The sequence below is a fragment of the Melopsittacus undulatus genome, chromosome 5 (genome assembly GCF_012275295.1).
Source record: "Melopsittacus undulatus isolate bMelUnd1 chromosome 5, bMelUnd1.mat.Z, whole genome shotgun sequence".
Classification (NCBI taxonomy): domain Eukaryota; kingdom Metazoa; phylum Chordata; class Aves; order Psittaciformes; family Psittaculidae; genus Melopsittacus; species Melopsittacus undulatus.
Genome location: NC_047531.1, coordinates 63,862,616 through 63,881,199, shown reverse-complemented (window position 1 = coordinate 63,881,199; position 18,584 = coordinate 63,862,616). Strand labels below are relative to the sequence as shown.

The 18,584-nt window shown below is 43.7% G+C and overlaps 2 protein-coding genes across 7 annotated transcripts in view; one reads left to right on the top strand and one right to left on the bottom strand.

Moving 5' to 3' along the window:
* Nucleotides 1-7,832, bottom strand: part of LOC101880744 (serum albumin) — a 42,653-nt gene extending 34,821 nt beyond the window's left edge. For 2 of the 6 annotated variants that reach the window (XM_005144136.3, XM_031044711.2), the window contains exons 1-2: nt 7,401-7,832; nt 1,948-2,170 (exon numbers count right to left, since the gene is read on the bottom strand). Coding sequence is in view for 3 of the 6 variants with exons in the window: in XM_031044711.2 (XP_030900571.2) it covers nt 1,948-2,044 (97 nt within the window). In the remaining 3 variants the exon portion in view is untranslated. Of the gene's footprint in view, nt 1-1,947; nt 2,171-7,023; nt 7,325-7,400 lie in introns of those variants that run through there. The other 4 variants (XM_031044714.2, XM_031044716.2, XM_031044715.2 and 1 more) reach the window with 4 other exon arrangements.
* Nucleotides 7,598-18,584, top strand: part of ANKRD17 (ankyrin repeat domain 17) — an 87,283-nt gene continuing 76,296 nt past the window's right edge. Inside the window, exon 1 of the mRNA XM_031044735.2 lies at nt 7,598-7,826. Within this exon, the coding sequence (XP_030900595.2) occupies nt 7,598-7,826 (229 nt within the window). The remainder of the gene's footprint in view (nt 7,827-18,584) is intronic.

Below are 18,584 nucleotides of genomic sequence, written 5' to 3'. Positions count from 1 at the left end.
CAACACTTGAGACCATTTGTTAGTTAATCACCCCTTTAGAATTTCAAGTTCAAACTACTGTTATATGGTGGTAACTACTAGGACTATAGAGATGGGTATAAAATAGTTACTAGATTGTACATAGGAAAAAAAGTATAAAAATTACATAAAAACCTTAATTTTAATACAAAAGGTATTGCTTCCCTTTGCCTCACCAGGCTTACGATGCCTAATGAATGTCTGTTTGGGCCACCAGTGTTTCAGCCCAGGTTTCTGTCAATCAGTCATCCTATAGCACCTACACTGTACACATATTGCTGAAGTGTAGCCTTTTGCTGGCAGGATTCTTATAGGAAAACTGTTTACAAGTGTCATGTCTCTAACTAGAGCTCTGTACATCTAGCCCCAAAATAGTAGTGCTGTATTAGATGTCACTATTTACTCCTTTGCTGTTATTGTAGTTTTAACACTTGCCAGATTCTTGACAAAACTCAGACAGCATGGCCACCAGCTTGCTGGTTGTCCTGGTTTGAGCAGTAGCAGTCATTTTTTTTCCTTCTTGGTAGCTGGTGCAGTGCTGTGTTTTGACTTTCGGGCTGAGAACGTTTGCTGATAGCAAGCATGTTTTGAATTACTGCTCAAATGTTTGGTTTTGTCCAAGGCCTTTTCTGAGCTCATGCTCTGCCAGGGAGGAGGGGAGGCCTGGAGGAAGGAGAGACAGGACACCTGACCCAGGCTAGCCAAAGAGGTATTCCATACCATAGCACGTCATACCCAGGATGTATCCGAGAGAGACCCGGAAGGGTTGGAGCTCTGGGTGTATGGGGGAGGTATCGCTCGGTGCTCGGGTTGGGCAGGGTGGAGTAAGTTATGGGTTGGTGGCTGGTGAGGTGTTGTATTCTCTTCACTTGTTATTGGCTGTATCATTATTATTTGTAGTAGTAATGGCAGTAGTGATTTGTGTTATGCCTTAGCTATTAAACCGTTCTTATCTCAATGTGTGGGGGCTACATTCTTTGGATTCTCCTTCCTAACTCTCCGGTAGTTGGGGGAGCAAGGTGGGGAGTGAGTGAGCGAACTGTGCGGGTTTGGTTTTAAACCATGACACTGGTTTACACTAACATTCACGCCTGTGCTCAAACACTCGAGCTAAAACAACGGCACCTCAAACTTGAGAGTGCTTTCCCTCAAAAACACACCAGAAGCAGCAGCAAGTCCCACTAAGCTACCTGAACCAACTCCAAGTAGATAGGCAGATAAACATTGCACTCAGACTAAACCCAGAAGTATTCCATGCTACTGACAGTCTCTAGCACCCCTACAGGCCTCCCAGCACATGGCCTGGTGTCAAACACTGTTCTGGACTTTGATGTCTTGTGGGTGGATGGATGTGACTAGACCATGCTTGAGGTCTAGTTGATTGCTTCTAGTGATGACATTATGAAGGAACAGGAATAAAGCTGCCCTTTGTTAACAAAGACTTCATGGGATAGAATGCCACCACTGCCTGTAGAACAATTGCATGTTTTCTTTTTTAACAGAGCACTTACATGTTTCTCCAATGACACAGCCTTCAGCAGGTTTTGCCTTCTGGACTTGTTTTTACTTCCCCAATCTTCCCTCTGAGGAAGCAGTCAAAACTGACATGATGTTGTATTAAGGTTCAAGGACAACTATAAGAACAATGATAAATGTCCCATCCCTGGCAGTATTCAAGGCCAGGCTGGACAGAGCCTTGCACAACATGGTCTAGTGTGAGGTGTCCCTGTCCATGGCAGGGGGTTGGAACTGGATGATCTTAACGTCCCTTCCAACCCAAACCAGTCTGTGATATTGTGATTCTATGTAAGAGCAGTATCTGGAGAAGGAATATAAATACTTCCAGGATATTCGAGCAGGATATATATGTATTTCAAACTGACACTGATGATGAAAAAGCATAGGAAATGGCAAAATAACTTGGCTTACCTGCCAAATGTAGACAGGAGTCAATCCCAAAAGGGCTATCATAGGGTGTGTATCTGAGTGGTAGCATTAATGTAAATCCTGTACCTTCTGTCCACATAGAAGTGCTGTCCCTCGATGAACAGGGCTGTTGTAACTCTAAGCAGTCCTCTCAGGCTAGCACCACCCTGGTTTAATTCTCAATCTGTCTGGAATTTCTTTAATTTCTTCACTCTCAGGAAACTTGCTGTAAAGGAGAAATACAGATAGTAAAAAAATATCATTTAAAGTAAATGCCATTGCTGCATAAACCCAATTTTTCATCATTATTTTTCATGTGTAATTTACAGTTATTAAAACTGAGTGTTTTAGACAAACCTTAAAAATTTCTATCACAGAAAGCAGCACTTTCCTGAATGTAGAGACATTTGTGTTCTTTTATTTCTCCCTTCATCTTGGTCAGCAAGAACTGCATAATTGCTAAACACTTCAAATTTATCATTTTTGTTTGAAATAATTATTTTTAGTTTATCTTGTCTACCATTTCAGATAGGTCCTCCCAATACTGTTTTTTTTTATAGAAAATGCTATTCATCAACACAGTCCCATGAGACAGTCTTTTTGGTATGTGTGTTGAAGGGATACAATCACTTGGGGTTCACAATTGCCAGAATGATTTGAATAAACACATTGCAGCACATACCAAAGCTGCAACAACTGCAAAACTATATATGTCAAAGATAAACAACAAATTCACTCATTCTATAACCAGTGAGAATGGCATTATTTAGAGTTTGGATTAATTTCATAGCTCATTTGAATAATCATCTCATCTGGAGAGGTGCATATATTCTGTGCTCCTTCTACTGTGACAAGTATTAGACATAGATATACTCAGAAGGTCAAACATGGTGAGAGGCAGTTTGGTAGTTTTAGGCTGACAGCATTCACCCCTTCTAAGAGGCAGTCACTCTTTAGCACTTAAAGGAACACAACTAAAGCAGCTGTATCCCCAGAAAGAGAAAAAATGATTCCAAAACTGGTGGAGGAAGACAATGGGAAAAGGTAGCACCTTGTGGCAGCTGTAGCAGTCCTGAGTTGGAGGTAAAAATTCAGGAAGTTCTCATAAAAAGCAAATGCAGAGAGAAAATACATGCATCCATCCCTTCACAAAAAGTGAAGTATTTCAGCCATTCAGAAGTATCATTTCAGTGCATTTACAACAAGTTATTGAAGGTAAAAGCTGGATTATGTAGTCTTTGAGATCAGGAACAAGACACCTTCTTTCACCCTTTTTTCTCTCCAGCTCTCAACTGATCATTTCAGAAGTTCTGAACATTGCTCAGCAGCTCTTAGACTGAAAAAATACCTAAGAAAGAAGAGCTGAGTGTGACCAGAGTGTGTTTAGGAATGCTTGATGGCAGGGCAGAGAGCACAGGTGGGCTGAACTAACCAGCATGTGTATGGACTGAGAGGGAGAGGGTAAAATCAGGGCAGAAGGGGAGGTGGAGGTGAAAGGCCAATTAATGGGGTGTGAGAATATGCACCTTGTATGCATGTGTGTTGGAGGGGTTACTGAAGCTCAAAGTAAGAAGAACTTTTTTCAGCTCCTGTATCAGTTACAATAGCAAACAAAATCAAGATCCTTGCTTTCTGACTTGGATGATGATACTGTTTCCAGCAGTTATAAATGAAACTGAAAGCAGATCTGTGCAGATAATTACAGCACAGTGTAGGTTTAAACATGTCAGTTGTCCTATAGGACTTTTTACAGAACCTATCATCTATCACACATGAGACAGTTCCTGAAAGCATTCACTGAATTCAAGCCTGTTTTTTGCTGCTATTCAATCCTATGTGCTTGGTGAAGTGATCAAGAACCCAAAAGGAATTGAATAAATACTGAAGCAGAAATCACAGATCAAAGGGATAAGGAAGGAATACCATCTTTCTCAAGATTTCCTGCAGTTTTATGTTAGCAACAAACCCAAGTGTTCCAAGTTAATCAACCTCACAAATTCACAAAAGAAAATGTATTTGTTAGTTACTATTTTCCTGATGGCGGCCTATGCTGCCTTCCCATTGCTATGCAGTCCATCTCCTAAGAGCTCTATGAGCAGCAGACCCAGCTTTGGGTCACACACCCATATGGAAATCAGGATACATTAAAAAAAAACCTTGATTATATACTCTTCCATTATTAGCCTGTCTTGATGATTATCAGGGTACCTGCAAGATATATGATGAGAAGATTAACATTAGCCAGCAGTGTGCACTTGCAGCCCAGAGAGCCAACTGATCCTGGGCTGCACCAAAAGAAGCGTGACCAGCAGGTTGAGGGAGGTGATCCTGCCCCTCTGCTCTCTTGAGACCCCACTTGGATCATTGTGTACGGTTCTGGTGTCCTCAAGGTAAGGACATGGAGCCGTTGGAGCAAGACCAGAGGAGGCCACAGCGATGATCAGGGGCTCGAGCACCTCCTGTATGAAGACAGGCTGAGAAAGTTGGGGCTGTTCAGCCTGGAAAAGAGAAGCTGCGTGGAAACCTCATAGCAGCCTTCCAGTATCTGAAGGGGGCCTATAGGGATGCTGGAGAGGGACTTTTCATTAGGGTCTGCAGCAACACGACAGAAGGAAATGGGTTTAAACTTAAAGAGGGGAAGTTCAGGTTAGATATAAGGAAGAATTTCTTTACTGTGAGGGTGATGAGGCACTGGAACAGGCTGCCCAAGGATGCTGTGAATGCTCCATCCCTGGCAGCGTTCTACAGCCAGGTTGAATGGAGTCTTGGGTGACAGTTTAGTGTGTGGTGTCCCTGCCCATGGCAGGGAGGTTGGAACTAGATGATCTTAAGATCCTTCAACCCTAACTGTTCTATGATTCTATATACCTGTAAATACAAAGTGCTGTTATGCAACCTGGAGAAGTTTCATACCTTCCCAAGTTGTTCAGACCATCCCAAGACTGAAAGCTGACTTGTGCTGGCAGCTTTTGCCATGACAAAGCCAAAGCTTGAATTGAATACTAAGTTTCTTTAAAGGCTGTAAGTCCTTTGGTTGCTGTTGCACTCACAAAAGGCTCCAAGTGGTCAGCGTGGTAGGGAGAGCAGGTATAAACTCTATGTCATAAAACCAGAGGGAAATGACTTGCTTTATGCTGCAAGATTAGAAGGAGTAACTCTTCGATCAGAACAGAGGTCACCAACATAAAAGAAACCGAACAAATACGCTCAGATAGGCCACACTGCCCATGCCAACAGAAGCTCTCTTGTAACTACTCCATCTGATTCAAGGCTGAGAAAACAAGGCAGAGTGATAATGTAACACAGCTGCTTTCATTCAAACTGGACTGGGTGGCTCAAAATATGGTTCCCAAGCCTAGCAACTTAAATGGATACCTGAAGTAACAAGCAAATGTTGCAGCCCAGTATTAAATTACAGTATTAAATGGGCATGAGTGTCACTGCAACCCTGCTAGGCCTCAATCAACTCAGTGCCAAATCGGCCCTTTGCTGCTATTTTACAGCCTGGTGCTGCACCAGAAAGGGAGAGCAACTCCTTGCTAATAGCTCAAAGGGTAGAATCCAGCCCTGCCACCACCCTTCCTGAACCCAAGCAGGTGAATTTGAGGTATTTGGATGGGCTATTCCTCTGCTGGGCTGCTTGTACAGCCACAGGAATCTAAGATGTGTTTTGTTCTGTTGTGGTTTAAGCTGAACCCAGGACATGTTCACAGAAGTCAGGCACCTCTTGGGTCAAATGATGAATACCAGGCCACTTTTCCGTGCTTATTGCTTAGAAAAAGTGACATTTTTTCACGTGTGCGCCATGAATCTCAGGTGGTGAGGCTGAGGTTACCTGTATCCACTTACAACTCCATTTTCTACTTCCTGGGATTGCAGTAACAAATAAATCATTTGTGCTCATATTTCTATGTAAATCAGTAAAAACCAATGCACTCAGCACAGGAGGACAAAGGGTTATTCTTGCCAATCTTGCATAATTTTTTACAGTCATACCAGGAAGTGGTAGGTAGCTGGAGCATCCAGTTTATTCCTTGGATAACATCAAAGTGTCATCTGCGGAGGTGTTTATAAAGGTATTGTTCAGCTTAGACCTTGCACCCAAAGATTAGAGGTTGTAGCTGGATGACTTAGAAATATAGTAACTTATTAGCAGTGCTGTCACGACTAACACAGTCCTTTTATTAAGGACTTAGAGGCCTGTAAAAAGATGTAGGTTTAGGTGGGATCTAAGGAACATAAAGATCTGGGGGGGAAACTGTGCAGACTTACTTTCCTGATAGGTGTTGGTGCTTTGTTTTTAAAAGCAGTGTTTCATTTCAGAGGTGCTGCAGACATGGCTCATGTGTTCCAGTACTAACCAAATAAGCATCAAGACAACACTTATGAATAATCAAGTAACAACAAGCTCTTTGCATTTCTGCAAAATATAACTGCAATGGACACTATTGGCTTGAAATACTTAACACATCTGTAGCATTCCAGTGCATCAGAGCCATTAACACTCCTTACAGTCATGCGTTTCTGTGGTTAAAAAACCTTTTCCTTGATTTCCATCCCATTTAAGTGGAAAAAACCCCATATGACAGTTCCTTCAGTGAGCACGCATTGACTGCCTGTACTTAACTGCCACAACTTCTGTTACTGTAGGACCTGACTCACATCAGTGGAGGCAGCAGTTTTCTACAGATGAAAAGTGCCGGCCAGAGTGGCCTGAGGGAAGAAAAGGGATCAACTGACCAAGAGCTCATGGCCAAAGTGACACGGACATCCTGGCATTTCCTACTTTTTTAATAATACTCCACCAACTTCCTTCTAAAAGAGGGCTGAGGAGGTGGCTCCGAATGCGCAGTGCACTGAGGAGAACATCACTTGTGACTAGCACTCTTCAGAGACAAGTGTACTTGTAGAGAGAGCAGGTATAGCTGCTCCGCAAACTGACAAGGACCACCCTTACCACTCTCCCGGTATTTTTAGCTTAACGAAGAGACTCAAGGCTAATCCCGGTCTCATCAAGCCGCTTTCTACCTCAGACGGCAGCGACGCAGCAAACCCCATACCGCGGAAGGCCGCGGTTACCTCAGCCGTGGGGCGGGGCCGGGCCAGCCGAGGAGGGAAGTGGGCGCGCAGCGGCGGGTGATGACGCTAAGGGCACTTCCGGCGTGGTGATTGAGGCACGCACAGAAGAGGTCGCCGCGGCGGAGCGGGTGCGGCGAGTGACGGTGGGGCCCGAGCTCAGATCGGGTGTGGTGGCGGCGGCGGCGGCCGCTGAGGTTTTTGCGGTGGGAGCGGTGCCCGCCGCCGCTGCTGAAGGCGGCAGCGGCGGCAACAACAGCAACGACGGCAACGACGACAAGTATCGCGAGAGGTGGCGCGGCGCCGGCCCTAGAGGTGACCGAGACAGCGGCGGCGGCGGCTACAGGAGCCTCCTCCTTTTTCTCCTCCCCCTTCCTTACCGGCCGCTGAGCGAGTTGGATCGGCAGCTATGGAGAAGGCGGCCGGCTCGGCGGCGGTTGTGGTGGCGGCAACCGAAGGAGGTGGTGATGGGGGTGAGGCCGGGAGCGCTACGGCGGGGCCTGGTCCCCCGGAGGGGCTGAACGGCGGCGCCGGTACCTCGCCATCGTGCTCGACCGGGGCGGCAGCGGCGGCGCCGATGGGGCTGGTGAGGGTATGCGACCTGCTGCTGAAAAAGAAGGTGCCGGCGAAGGCGAAGCGGAGCGGCCGGGCGGGCCGGGCGGCCAGCAGCAGCGAGAGTGGCGGCGGCGGCAGCGAGAGCAGCAACAACGGTAGTGAGGAGGAGGAAGACGAGGAAGACGACGAGGAAGAGGAAGAAGAGGAGGTCTCTGAGGTACTACGGGGGTGGGCGAGACGGGGCCCCGAAGGTGCGGGAGAGAAAAGGGGGGGGGGGAGGGGCTGGCTGTGGGGCCGGTGAAGAGGGCAATGACCGGGATGGGGGTCCCGGTGGCGGGGTAGGCCCGAGGGTTGCCCTATTGCTCCTATCATTGCTGCAAGCTCCAGCCTTCCCGGTCTCCGCGGGGCCCTGTGTCGGAGGCAGGAAGGGGGCAGCACCAGAGCGGCCTCGTGGCGGGGCGGTACCAGGGCCCTGCGCACGGCGGGACGAGTATTGCGGGCGGGCGGGGGGGGGCGCGCTCTGACCGCCTTCTTTTCCTCCCTCTTTCCCTCCCTCCCTTCTCCCTCCCTTCCACCCGCAGGTGTGCCCGGGATGGGGGGGTGGGGGACCTCCTGGAGCCTCACCCCGTTTCTAGCTTGTTCTGTGGTTTCGGATATGTGGGGCGCTGCTGGAGGGAAAGACGCCCGAAGCGTTGCAAGTGCTCCTCGACCCCTTGTGTGGTGTCTCCGTGTGAGGTTGCCACGATTTGTATCGGAGCAGGAGAGTGTAATGGTGGAAATGGTGCTGGTATGCCCGGGGTGAGGTGTTGGAGAGAGGCTGGAGTTCTGGGCACGTTGGTTGACACGTTTGTGCTCCTGGGTTTGGGAGCAGGCCATCCTGAGGAAAAGAAGTTGGATGTGCAGCTGAAGTGAAGGCTGCTGAAGAGTTCTGGGCGCTTTACTCTCATCCTGTGCACGATTCAAACCTGATAGCACCCACCATTCCCATGCAGTGTTGAACCACGTACAAGGAAGCATTATTACCTTATTTTCGTTTAACATTAGGTTTTTCAGGTAGGTATTGCTGGAAAAGGCCAGGCAAAACTAGAATCTCTCTTCCTGATGTATAGTCACACAGAGCTGCTTTGCATAGTTGCTGTAATTCTGTAACCTTCAAAGCTGAATGTGCACTTGGGTTTTTTTTCTTTATTTTGTTTTTTTTTTTTTTTAATAAGAGATAATACAGTTTGTAGGATAGGCACAGCTGAAATCACAGTTTTTGGGAATGCAAACAGGAGGAAGACCTGATTAATGGAGCAGAGGATACAACATCTAAGTAGTTCCCAGCAGCTCATGGGGAGGAAATGTGTTTTGAGTGTTCTCAGGGTAAGGGGATTTTGCTTGTCTGAAAGCAGCCTGATGTTTAGTTTTGGCTTTTGAGAAGCTTTAAGTAAAAAAACAAAAAAAAACCTGTGGGGTTTTTGTTTGGGATTAAAATTTTCTTTAGTTCAGACTTAGTTGAGAAGAGAATAGTTTGTATGGCTTTCAGCAGTTATATTGTGGTCTTCTGACCATGGGCAGTCTGGAAGGCACTTAAAATGAAAAAACAAAGAAATCCAAGTTTATGGCTTAGCTGTAAATGGAAACTGTTGTGGAAACACTGCAAAAGACGGTGTTCCCTACAAGCCCTTCAGTTCATTATTTCTATAAGCTTAAGACAGTTTGTCTTAATTTTTTTGCCTTTCCCATACTGAATACATTAAGACTTCTCTAGTCTCTGAAGCATAGTACTTGATTTGACTACTAATGAGACAGCTTCTAAAAATCAGAAGGACAGTAGCAACAAGTCAGAAAGGCAACCGTATCCTGGGCTGCATCAAAAGGAGCGTGACCAGCAGGTCGAAGGAGGTGATTCTGCCCCTCTACTCTGCTCTCGTGAGACCTCACTTGGAGTATTGTGTTCATTTCTGGTGTCCTCAACATAAAAAGGACATGGAACTGTTAGAACAAGTCCAGAGGAGGGCCACGAGGATGATCAGGGGACTGGAGCACCTCCCATATGAAGACAGGCTGAGAAAGTTGGAGCTGTTCAGGCTGGAGAAGAGAAGGCTGCGTGGAGACCTCATAGCAGCCTTCCAGTATCTGAAGGGGGCCTACAGGGATGCTGGAGAGTGACTATTCATTAGGGACTCTAGTGATAGGACAAGGGGTAACGGGTTGAAACTTAAACAGCAGAGGTTTAGACTGGATCTAAGGAAGAAATTCTTTACTGTGAGGGTGGTGAGGTACTGGAATGGGTTGCCCAGGGAGGTAGTGAATGCTCCATCCCTGGCAGTGTTCAAGACCAGGTTGGATGAAGCCTTGGGTGATATGGTTTAGTGTGAGGTGTCCCTGCCCATGGCAGGGGGGTTGGAACTAGATGATCTTGAGGTCCTTTCCAACCCTAACTATTCTATGATTCTATGAAGTCCAAGGAGTTATAATGGGAAACCTGGCAAACCCCACATGAGTGGAATGACATTGTTTGGCTCAGTTGTTGCTGATGGAAAGGAATAAAAAGTTGCAATCGGACATTTTCACCTTAGATCTCGGTGTGGAGCCACAGCATAGGTGCTGGGTAAAGCTGAATTGGAATTTCATACTACCAGCTTAATGAGCTCCTACTACAGTGTTCATGGCAACCTCCAAGGTTGCTTTTGGGAATTCCAGCAAATTGGTGGATTCTAGGTAGTGTGGCCTGGTATTGTCTGTAAATGGGAAATTGCCTTTTCTCTAACCACCAGTTGATTAAAAAAAATGGTGAATCAGTTTGCAGGAAGAGGGGTCTTAAAAGTAAAAGTTGGATACTGGGAAGGTCTCCTTGCATGTTTCCTGGCTGAATTGTGGCCTCAGTTTATTAAGGATCACATTCAGTTTTCATAGAAGCAGCCTCTTAAGCTGCTCAAGGAACTGTACAGTTGTTAAATAGGACTTTGTGCCTGTTTAAGTGCCCCTTCCATCAGGTGATAGCTCACAGGGAGTGTGTGTTCAAGCAAACGCTGGATAGGTGCAGTGACACATAGGGAAAATTTAGTCAGTTGATATGTTAGATGTTGAAGGGTGAGGTGAAGGGACATATTTTTGCAGATGAGACAAATGAAAGCTGACATAAAATTGGAAGCTTGAGGATGTTATTAGGGTTTGGAAACTAATATTTCCCTTTTTCGTGTTTGAAAAAATGGTTTAGTAGTTCCTTTCAAGAGGCTCAGATAAATACAAACATGTAGTTATCTTGGAAGTGTTCTTATTTTGTTCAACATTAGTCTTGACTAAATAGTGAAATAGTACAAAACCTGAGCAAGTTGATACTTAAAAATCTGATGTCAGGAGTGCATTAGGGCTTCTCTTATTAAGCACAGAAAGGTTTAATTGTATTATAAAAACTGCTTACAAGCTTATATCAGGTCTTTGAACCTGCAGGATGTTTGCTGCTGGCAGTAAAGTTTGTAATTGCTTTTCCTAATACAGTATCCATTTTAAGAGTTCCTAAGTTCAGTTTTTTCCTTGAGCAAAAGGTCTCATGATCTGCATAATATTCAGTCACATTAAGTATACCTGAAAGTGCTGCCCTGTGTAAAGGATGGTTTTGAGATGTTCTGGCTGTTTCTTATGGTCTTGTTTTTACTGGTCCTCCTAGCTGCTGTGAATAAAAGTTTTTATTTTCTCAGCTGCAATTGAATTAGTAATGAAACTGAAGTGTAAGAAGTAAATAAAGCAACAACCAGTTCTCTAGAATTTCTTAATGCAGAAGAAACTACTTTTAACTTCTTCAGCTTCACATGTAAGGTATTAATCCACAAATTTGGGCTTACTGGTGTGATTTCAAAAGCATCTCAGGCATGTGGTTGTAATACTTAAATTGTGGAAGGCTTTAACAACTTAAGTGTTGATTTGGAACACAGAATTTATTTTACAAATTAGTTCTTTTAATCACAGCTGTTTTAATTAGAATTCAGGACTAAAGCCTGTGGATTCTCTATGGCTGTTGAAGAGCCAGTATGTTTCCCTAGATCATGTTATGGTATGTTCTGTGTGCTGTTACTTTCATCTCCTTGTGTTTTCAAATACTTGACTGGACATGCGAATAGTTCAGTTCTGTCCTTGTAGTGTGTGCCACCCTAATGGACGCTTCAGTCTTGTATTTGCCAGGTTGTTCATGCTGTACGTATGCTGTTTATGTAAGTACGCTGTTTATGTTTTCTTTCTCCCTACTTGGGCAGTTTTTTGCCTCTACCATTTTGTTTCTTGCCTTCAAAAGTGAAAAATAATAGTGAGATCCCTTTTTAAAAAATAATAATTAAAAAAATAATAAAAGCCCCAAACTTGTGTAAGACCTAAGGGTGGTTTGGGCATTTTCCTCATCAGTGTAGTTACCGTAACATGTAGCTTGGTCTAGCAAGTTACCTCACATCCTGCCCATGGTAGGGGGTTGGAGATAGATGATTTTTAATGTAATGATGTCTCTTCTAACCCAAACTATTCTGTGATTCCTCGGTTGAACTGATATAGCTAAAACATCAGGTGAGCCATAGTAGGGTCCATGGCACAGACTAGTTTTCCATCTTTAGGAAGAATCTTGTCATGATACTTGAGAAATGCCAGTTGTCACCTGCATGTTACGTGCTCCCAGCACAAAGCCTACTTTTTGGAGAAAATATTTTAATTGGATTGGTGCTGTGGGTAAGATCTTGATTTTGTTTTTCATGAGGGATATGGTAAGTATGATGACTTGAACTGGCAAGAGCATCCAGTCATTGCTTTTGAAGAGAAATAGAACTTGAAATTGTCTGGAAGCATGTAAAGTATGTTCTCAAAAATCCCTGAAGGAGCAGGACTGATGGGGCTCTTGGGTGAATCATAGAATCACAGGCTGGTTTGGGTTGTAAGGGACCTTAAAGTTCATCCACTTCCAGCTCTCTTCCACAGGCAGGGACACCTTTCACTGGAGCAGGTTACTGCAAGCCCTGTCCAACCTGGCCTTGAACACTGGCAGGGATGAGGCAGCCTCATCTTCTCTGAGCAACCTATGCCAGAGCCTCACCAGCCTCACAGGGAAGAACTCCTTCCTAACATCTCAATCTCCCCTCTGTCATGTTAAAGCCAATCCCCTTGTCTTGTCCCTATGGAGCCTTATCCAAAGCCGCTCTCCAAGTTTCTTGTAGCCCCTTTAGGCACTGGAAGCTGCTCTAAGTTCTCAGAACCTTCTCCAGGCTGAACCAGCCCAGCTCTCTCAGCCTTTCTCCATAGCAGAGGTGTTTCAGCCCCTCACAGCATCTTTGTAGCCTCCTCTTGTGTTTGGGGGCCCTCAGCCAGGTTTCACAACAGTGGGATTGGCTGTAGCTGACCCCAGGAAGCAGTAGCTGAGAATGTTTAGCAACCCTTTGTTATTGTTCCCAGGTCTGGGTTTCAGTGAAATCAGCTTGGAAAACTGCAATAATGATTTGAGTGGCTTTGCCATTTTCTGCTAACGGCCTTTTAATTGCTTCTGGCATTGTCCCATAGATGATGACTAGCGTATGCCCCCACATACTGTGTTACCAGAATTCATGGGCTGGGTAGGAGGTTGAGTGTTCTGTTAACTGGCTGAGGTGGTAAGCAAAGATAAACCAGTGTCTTTTGTGTGCATGGCAAAGATCTAGGGATGCAGAGCTCATCAATGGTGTCTGGTCAAACCTAGTACATAATTTTTAAAAGGCCTTAAAGTTTTGGTGGGTTTTTTTTTCTACCCTATCCAGTTGAAGTTATTAGTGAATATTTGTGCTTAAAAATAAGTCTTCTGCATAAAATGACCTCATGCAGAAGGTGGAGCTAGGTACTGGTAGCACCATGTGAATTTGTTTACTTCCTTAGCTATTCCTTCAGGAAATGTTCTTATAAACATCATTCCTGTGAGCAGGCTGGAGCTGAATGCTACATATTTTAAGCTAGTAATTTAGTTCTTTAAAGAGAATGTCTCTGGAAGAGATGTAGCTGAGAGAATTTCCTTATCTGCTGGCTTTGAAGGCAAATGGGATTATGTATGTTTGGCTTTTTTCTCTAGCTGTGTTTTAAAACCAGAACTATTTGTGCTTACTTAGGGTATAGCTGATTGGGAAATTGGATTTAGGAATTGGAGAATCAATGCTGGAGATCCAGGATAACAAAGCGTGGTTTCTGGTGTTGAAAGAACAAGGCCTTCTAACTTAAAAATAATACACATTTGGTATTAGTGCTTTAGGCAATTTGAGCAGAATCTCTGGCTGCCTTGGCAGATGTTTTGCTTCTTTTTTTTCCCCTCCTTCCTCTTGCAGTGATGTGCTTTTGGTTTCTTGATGGTGTGGCATTTTAGGTGACTAAGTTAAAGTATGTGCTGTATCTGTAGAGCTTCTGTACTACATGGGACTTCTTTGTCACATCAATAATTGTGAACCGGGAAGGCAAATTGTTTGGGTAAGGTCATTTAGCACATCTGCTTAAGTCTTCCTTGACTTGTGGTTAGCCTTACCAGTGCGTATTAATGTCCTGTGCTATGTCAACAGAAGTGTTGGAAAAAACCTCCCATGGCTCAATAATGCAGAGCAGTATTTCCTCTCTGTATTCACTAAGTAGTTAGTGCTTTGTGTTAACTGGTACTCAGAGAGGTTATCTCAGTATTCCAGATGTTTTCAGTCACGTTTTCCCCCCATATGCCATCCTAAACTGACAGCTATCTGAAGAGCTACAGCTTTGTGGAGGTGATTACTAACCTGTTGTGTCACCTTCTTTTCTCATTAGGTAATAGTTGTATACCAGGCTAAAAATCGGCCATGAAACCAAGAGTATCTTTAATATATCTTTGTGCTTGCAATATTTTCTTTTAGACTAAATGTTGTAATTAGGATGATTTTGTTTGCATTACCCAAAGCAGTTTTTGACAAAGTCAAATTACTGGTGTTTCATGTGCAGGTGTCTTTCCTCTGCTATATTTTAGCTGAATCCTCAAGTCTTTGGAGGATAATGGTGTATCCTAGGAAATAAGCTGAAATAAACCTTGATTTTAATTTTTCTTCCCCTGCCCCACCCCAGTATCTTAGGTTTTTGTGCCATTAAGCATCAGGAATGGGTAATGTGTTCAAATATTCATCTGTCCAGAAGCTAGAAAGAAGTTTGGAGTATTAAGTCTGATGAAATGTCACTATTTAGAGTATCACTTTGGGGTTTTGACCTCCATTCCCCTCAAGTTGTACTTGGAACAGTCAAAGTTTAGTGTCTGGGTTGGTGGGTTTTTTTTTTTTTTTTGTGTGTGTTTTTTTTCCTTAGGGTAAAATTAAGGGCATCCTTCACACCATAATATGACTGCTTTCTGCAGAGGCTACCTTATTTTTGAGCTCAGATTTACTACCCCTTGCCCAAATAGAGCAGGAAGGATTGTTTCTGAGACTGGACATCTGTCCCTTTTCACAGAAACTGTTTTGTGGATTGTTACTTCAGCAGAAGTGGAACATCTGAAAGCTCTCTCTAGGGCAGGGAGTGATTCAGAGATGGGAGGGGGAAGGTCCTTGTCATACTCCCAGTTCTTCCCACACACCAGAATAGAACTAAACCCTTAATTTAAGGAGAAGCTGGAGGTCCCCAGTACATCTCTGTCTGGCAGGTATCTGGTGACTCACATGTTTTCCTGTCCTGGAGCTTTACCATTTCAAAACTTCAGGTATTTGTTTCCTTTTGTTCAGCCTTGTCCTGAAATGCTTTGCCAGCTGAATTTTTCTTTTTATGCTCTTCTGCAGGTGTGAATTGTTCTCCTCCACAGAATGGTGAACAATGCTTTAATGAAGTTCAGTGTGTAAAGTCATGATGTGGCTTAGCTTTTTTTCCTGAAGTGCTTGGTAGTGTTCAGCCTCTGTGGTGTGGGAGCTGATCCCACTGTAGTTGGAGGAGTTGGGCTCGTAGGAAGGTCGCAGTGAGCATGCTGCTTCTGCCAAGAAAGGAAAAAAAAAGAGGCGTTCAGTGCTCCTTCCAGCCATTTGGGAAATGACCTTGTTGAAAAACCTCAGCAACAGAAGAGGGTGTTTACAGTTGATGGGTTTCTTGATCCTATCGGGCAGTGTCAAGAGTGCTTGTGCTGAAACAGCAGAGAGCCAGGAACCTGGGCAGGGTTTTTGGTGGAACCATTCATTTAAATGTCTGTCAAAGTAACACTTGCATTGTCTTTGAAGATTTGAATTGTTAAGAATGGTACAGATATGAGAATTTTTGTGTTAGAGCAAGGTACTGTCGCTTCCTTTGGATCTTATATTTGAATGTGGCTGGCACTGGCCTGGAAAGATAGATTTCAGAGAAATAATTTTGTGTACAGCTTGAAAACTTTAAAGCTTCTTGAGATAGAATCAGCACTGATGGTTTTCTGCCTCTGCTATTTGTTAAGATTCTTGAGAGCTTGTTAGGGATGAGAAGAAAGAAATAATGAAGCAGTGCTATCTAAAAAATGTTAACATGCTTTGGAGTATCATTGTTTAGTGCAGGAAAGGAGTCACTTTGCCTACTGACAAGCATGAAGTAGTCACAAAGCACAGTTGTTATCAGTGTGGCAGTTGTAACACACATATCCAAGCTAGTTTAAAGAGAGAGAGCTCTCAATGTAGCAGTCTGATAGATAGATGAACATATGCCTTCTGTCCATCCCCATTGCTAATAGAAGTGAAAGTTGGCATAACAGCATGCTGGTATTTTGGTGAAGCATCAGCTTGATAAAGGAACTTCTCAGTGATAAATATAGTGCGAAACTGTATGTGCCAAACTTGGCAAAAGGGCTTTTGTGAAGCCTGGGAGGGAGCTGAGGGGGAATTTTTATGCTTCTGTGTGGAATCACTCTACGTGTGCTCATGGCTCCCAGCTAAGAAAGTGTTCTCATGGCTCCTGGTTGAGGTGGATTCTAGGAAATGCACTAATATGTGTGGTGAAGTTGGGTTCTGCAGACATATTTGGGATGACTTAGTGTGATTACTTGATCTAACAGCTTACCTCTGCGAAGAGGGGGAATCTCTTCCTCCAAGTTCTTCCTAGGTGTGCCTTTAGGTTGGTGGTGTTTCACCAGTTATCACTACAGCAGGTCACTGGCCAGAAGGGTACAGTAGATACAGAGGGACAAGGAGGAAGAGAGGTCTTTTTTTTTCCATTGGTCTTTCTTTTGAGTCTGGAACTGAGGTGTTGCATCAACTCAGGACACTGCCTTGTTCAACTCTTGCATGTATATAGCTGAACATTGGTGGAACAGCTCTGCCAAGTGCTGTGTTTGTTATGAAAGTTGATACAGATGCTAATCCCTCCTGTGTTTTGGAGCAGTGTGTGCTGCTCTGTACCAGTATTGCTCAGTTAGGTGTCTGGCCAAAACCATGGTTAGGTTGCAGATGTCTTTGCCTCCAGTAACTTCATCAGCATTACTGGTTTTGAAGAAGTGTGTGAAGTAGTACCACTTGGTAAGCATTGCCTTCAGTGAGTTAGACTTGAGGGTAGGGTTAGCAGTAGTCCACTGAATCCAAACCCCCTTCTTTTACATTTTAAATGAATGCTTTTTGAGAAAGGCATCAAGTCTTTGGTGATGCTTTTCATTGTAATCCGGAGTATTAAATTACTTTTTTTTTTTTTACTTCAAATGCACTTACTAAATTTTGTCATAGTAAAATAATTCCTTTAGTCTCTGAGTTGATTGAAATATCAGTGGAGGGGATAAGGTTTTGCACAGGTGCACGTGTTGGTTGTTTTGGGAGTGCATAGCCAAAATTGCTAAAAATATATTGCATTACAGCAGGTATAAGAGAAGGCATCTCTATTAGGGAGTTTGCATACTGTTATTAATTGGGTAAAACTAAAAAGCAGCTCCTCCCAAATCTTGAGCTTCAAATAGAGTGAATGGATAGAGCATATGTTAAATGAGGATGGTTTTGATCTTGCACTTAAATTGTCACATAATAAAGCGAACATACCTTGGATTAGTACAGATACTGGAATTTGAGATATGTTAGTATGAGTGTTTTTGGACTGTATGTGACTCCTACATGTGAGATCATTACTCAGTTTAGAGGCTATTCACAGTCTACTTGCATTATACTTGGCTTTCCTGTTGCTGATAAGTCACATGTGGAATGAGAGAGGAATATGTGTATAAATTTGTTTGAAGAAGGATCCTTTCTATCCCATGTTACCCATCTTACATGTGTTTAGCCCCAAAGCAGGTCTCTTTAGTCATTCAGAGTTCTTGGATTAAAGGCTTGTAACAAAGTATTGCCCAGTGAAAACAGACTACTTAAAGTGAGAACTTTAAGGAAGTTCTGTTACAGAAAGCTCCCCTTAGACAAAAATGTGTGCCAGTAATCTTGGACTTCTATTGAAAAACTGTCTTAAAATGCTGAGGTAATGCTATGCAGTTTTGTATCGCATCTACACCTCACGGAATTGAAATCCAGATTAATGGGACTGATGTAAGCCCTTACTGGTGAGGATCGCTCTTGGCTGATGAGATTCCTCTATGCTGGAATGCTTCTTACTTGCTAGGCTATAAAACTTTAGATGACAATTTCATTTATGCATAGATGAAGAGTTATTTCAGAAATAGTTTTATGTTGTGCGTCTACCTTCTGGTTAGAGGTGGATGGTGTAAGAATAAGAAGCTGCTAATAGAATTTAAGGCTATGAATTTACAACTCTTGACTGTCTGACCTTTGAATCTACTATGTAATAGTAATGCAGAGTGAATCTTAAATCCCCAAACTATTTTTGGGAGGAGATAGCACCTATTTGGAAATGTTTTTCTGTATGTGGAGTCATCATGTTCCCTGACTCCAGCTGAACCTGATAGTTCATGTGAGCTGCAAGGTGTACTTTGCTAGCACAGTATTTCTGTTAAGGGAGAACAGATCTGAGGGTGCTTTTAAGGAGGGAATCATAGAATAGTTAGGGTTCTTAGGGAAGGACCTTAAGATCATCCAGTTCCAGTGTTATTCCATCAGACACGTCATAAACATCTGAGTCTGCTG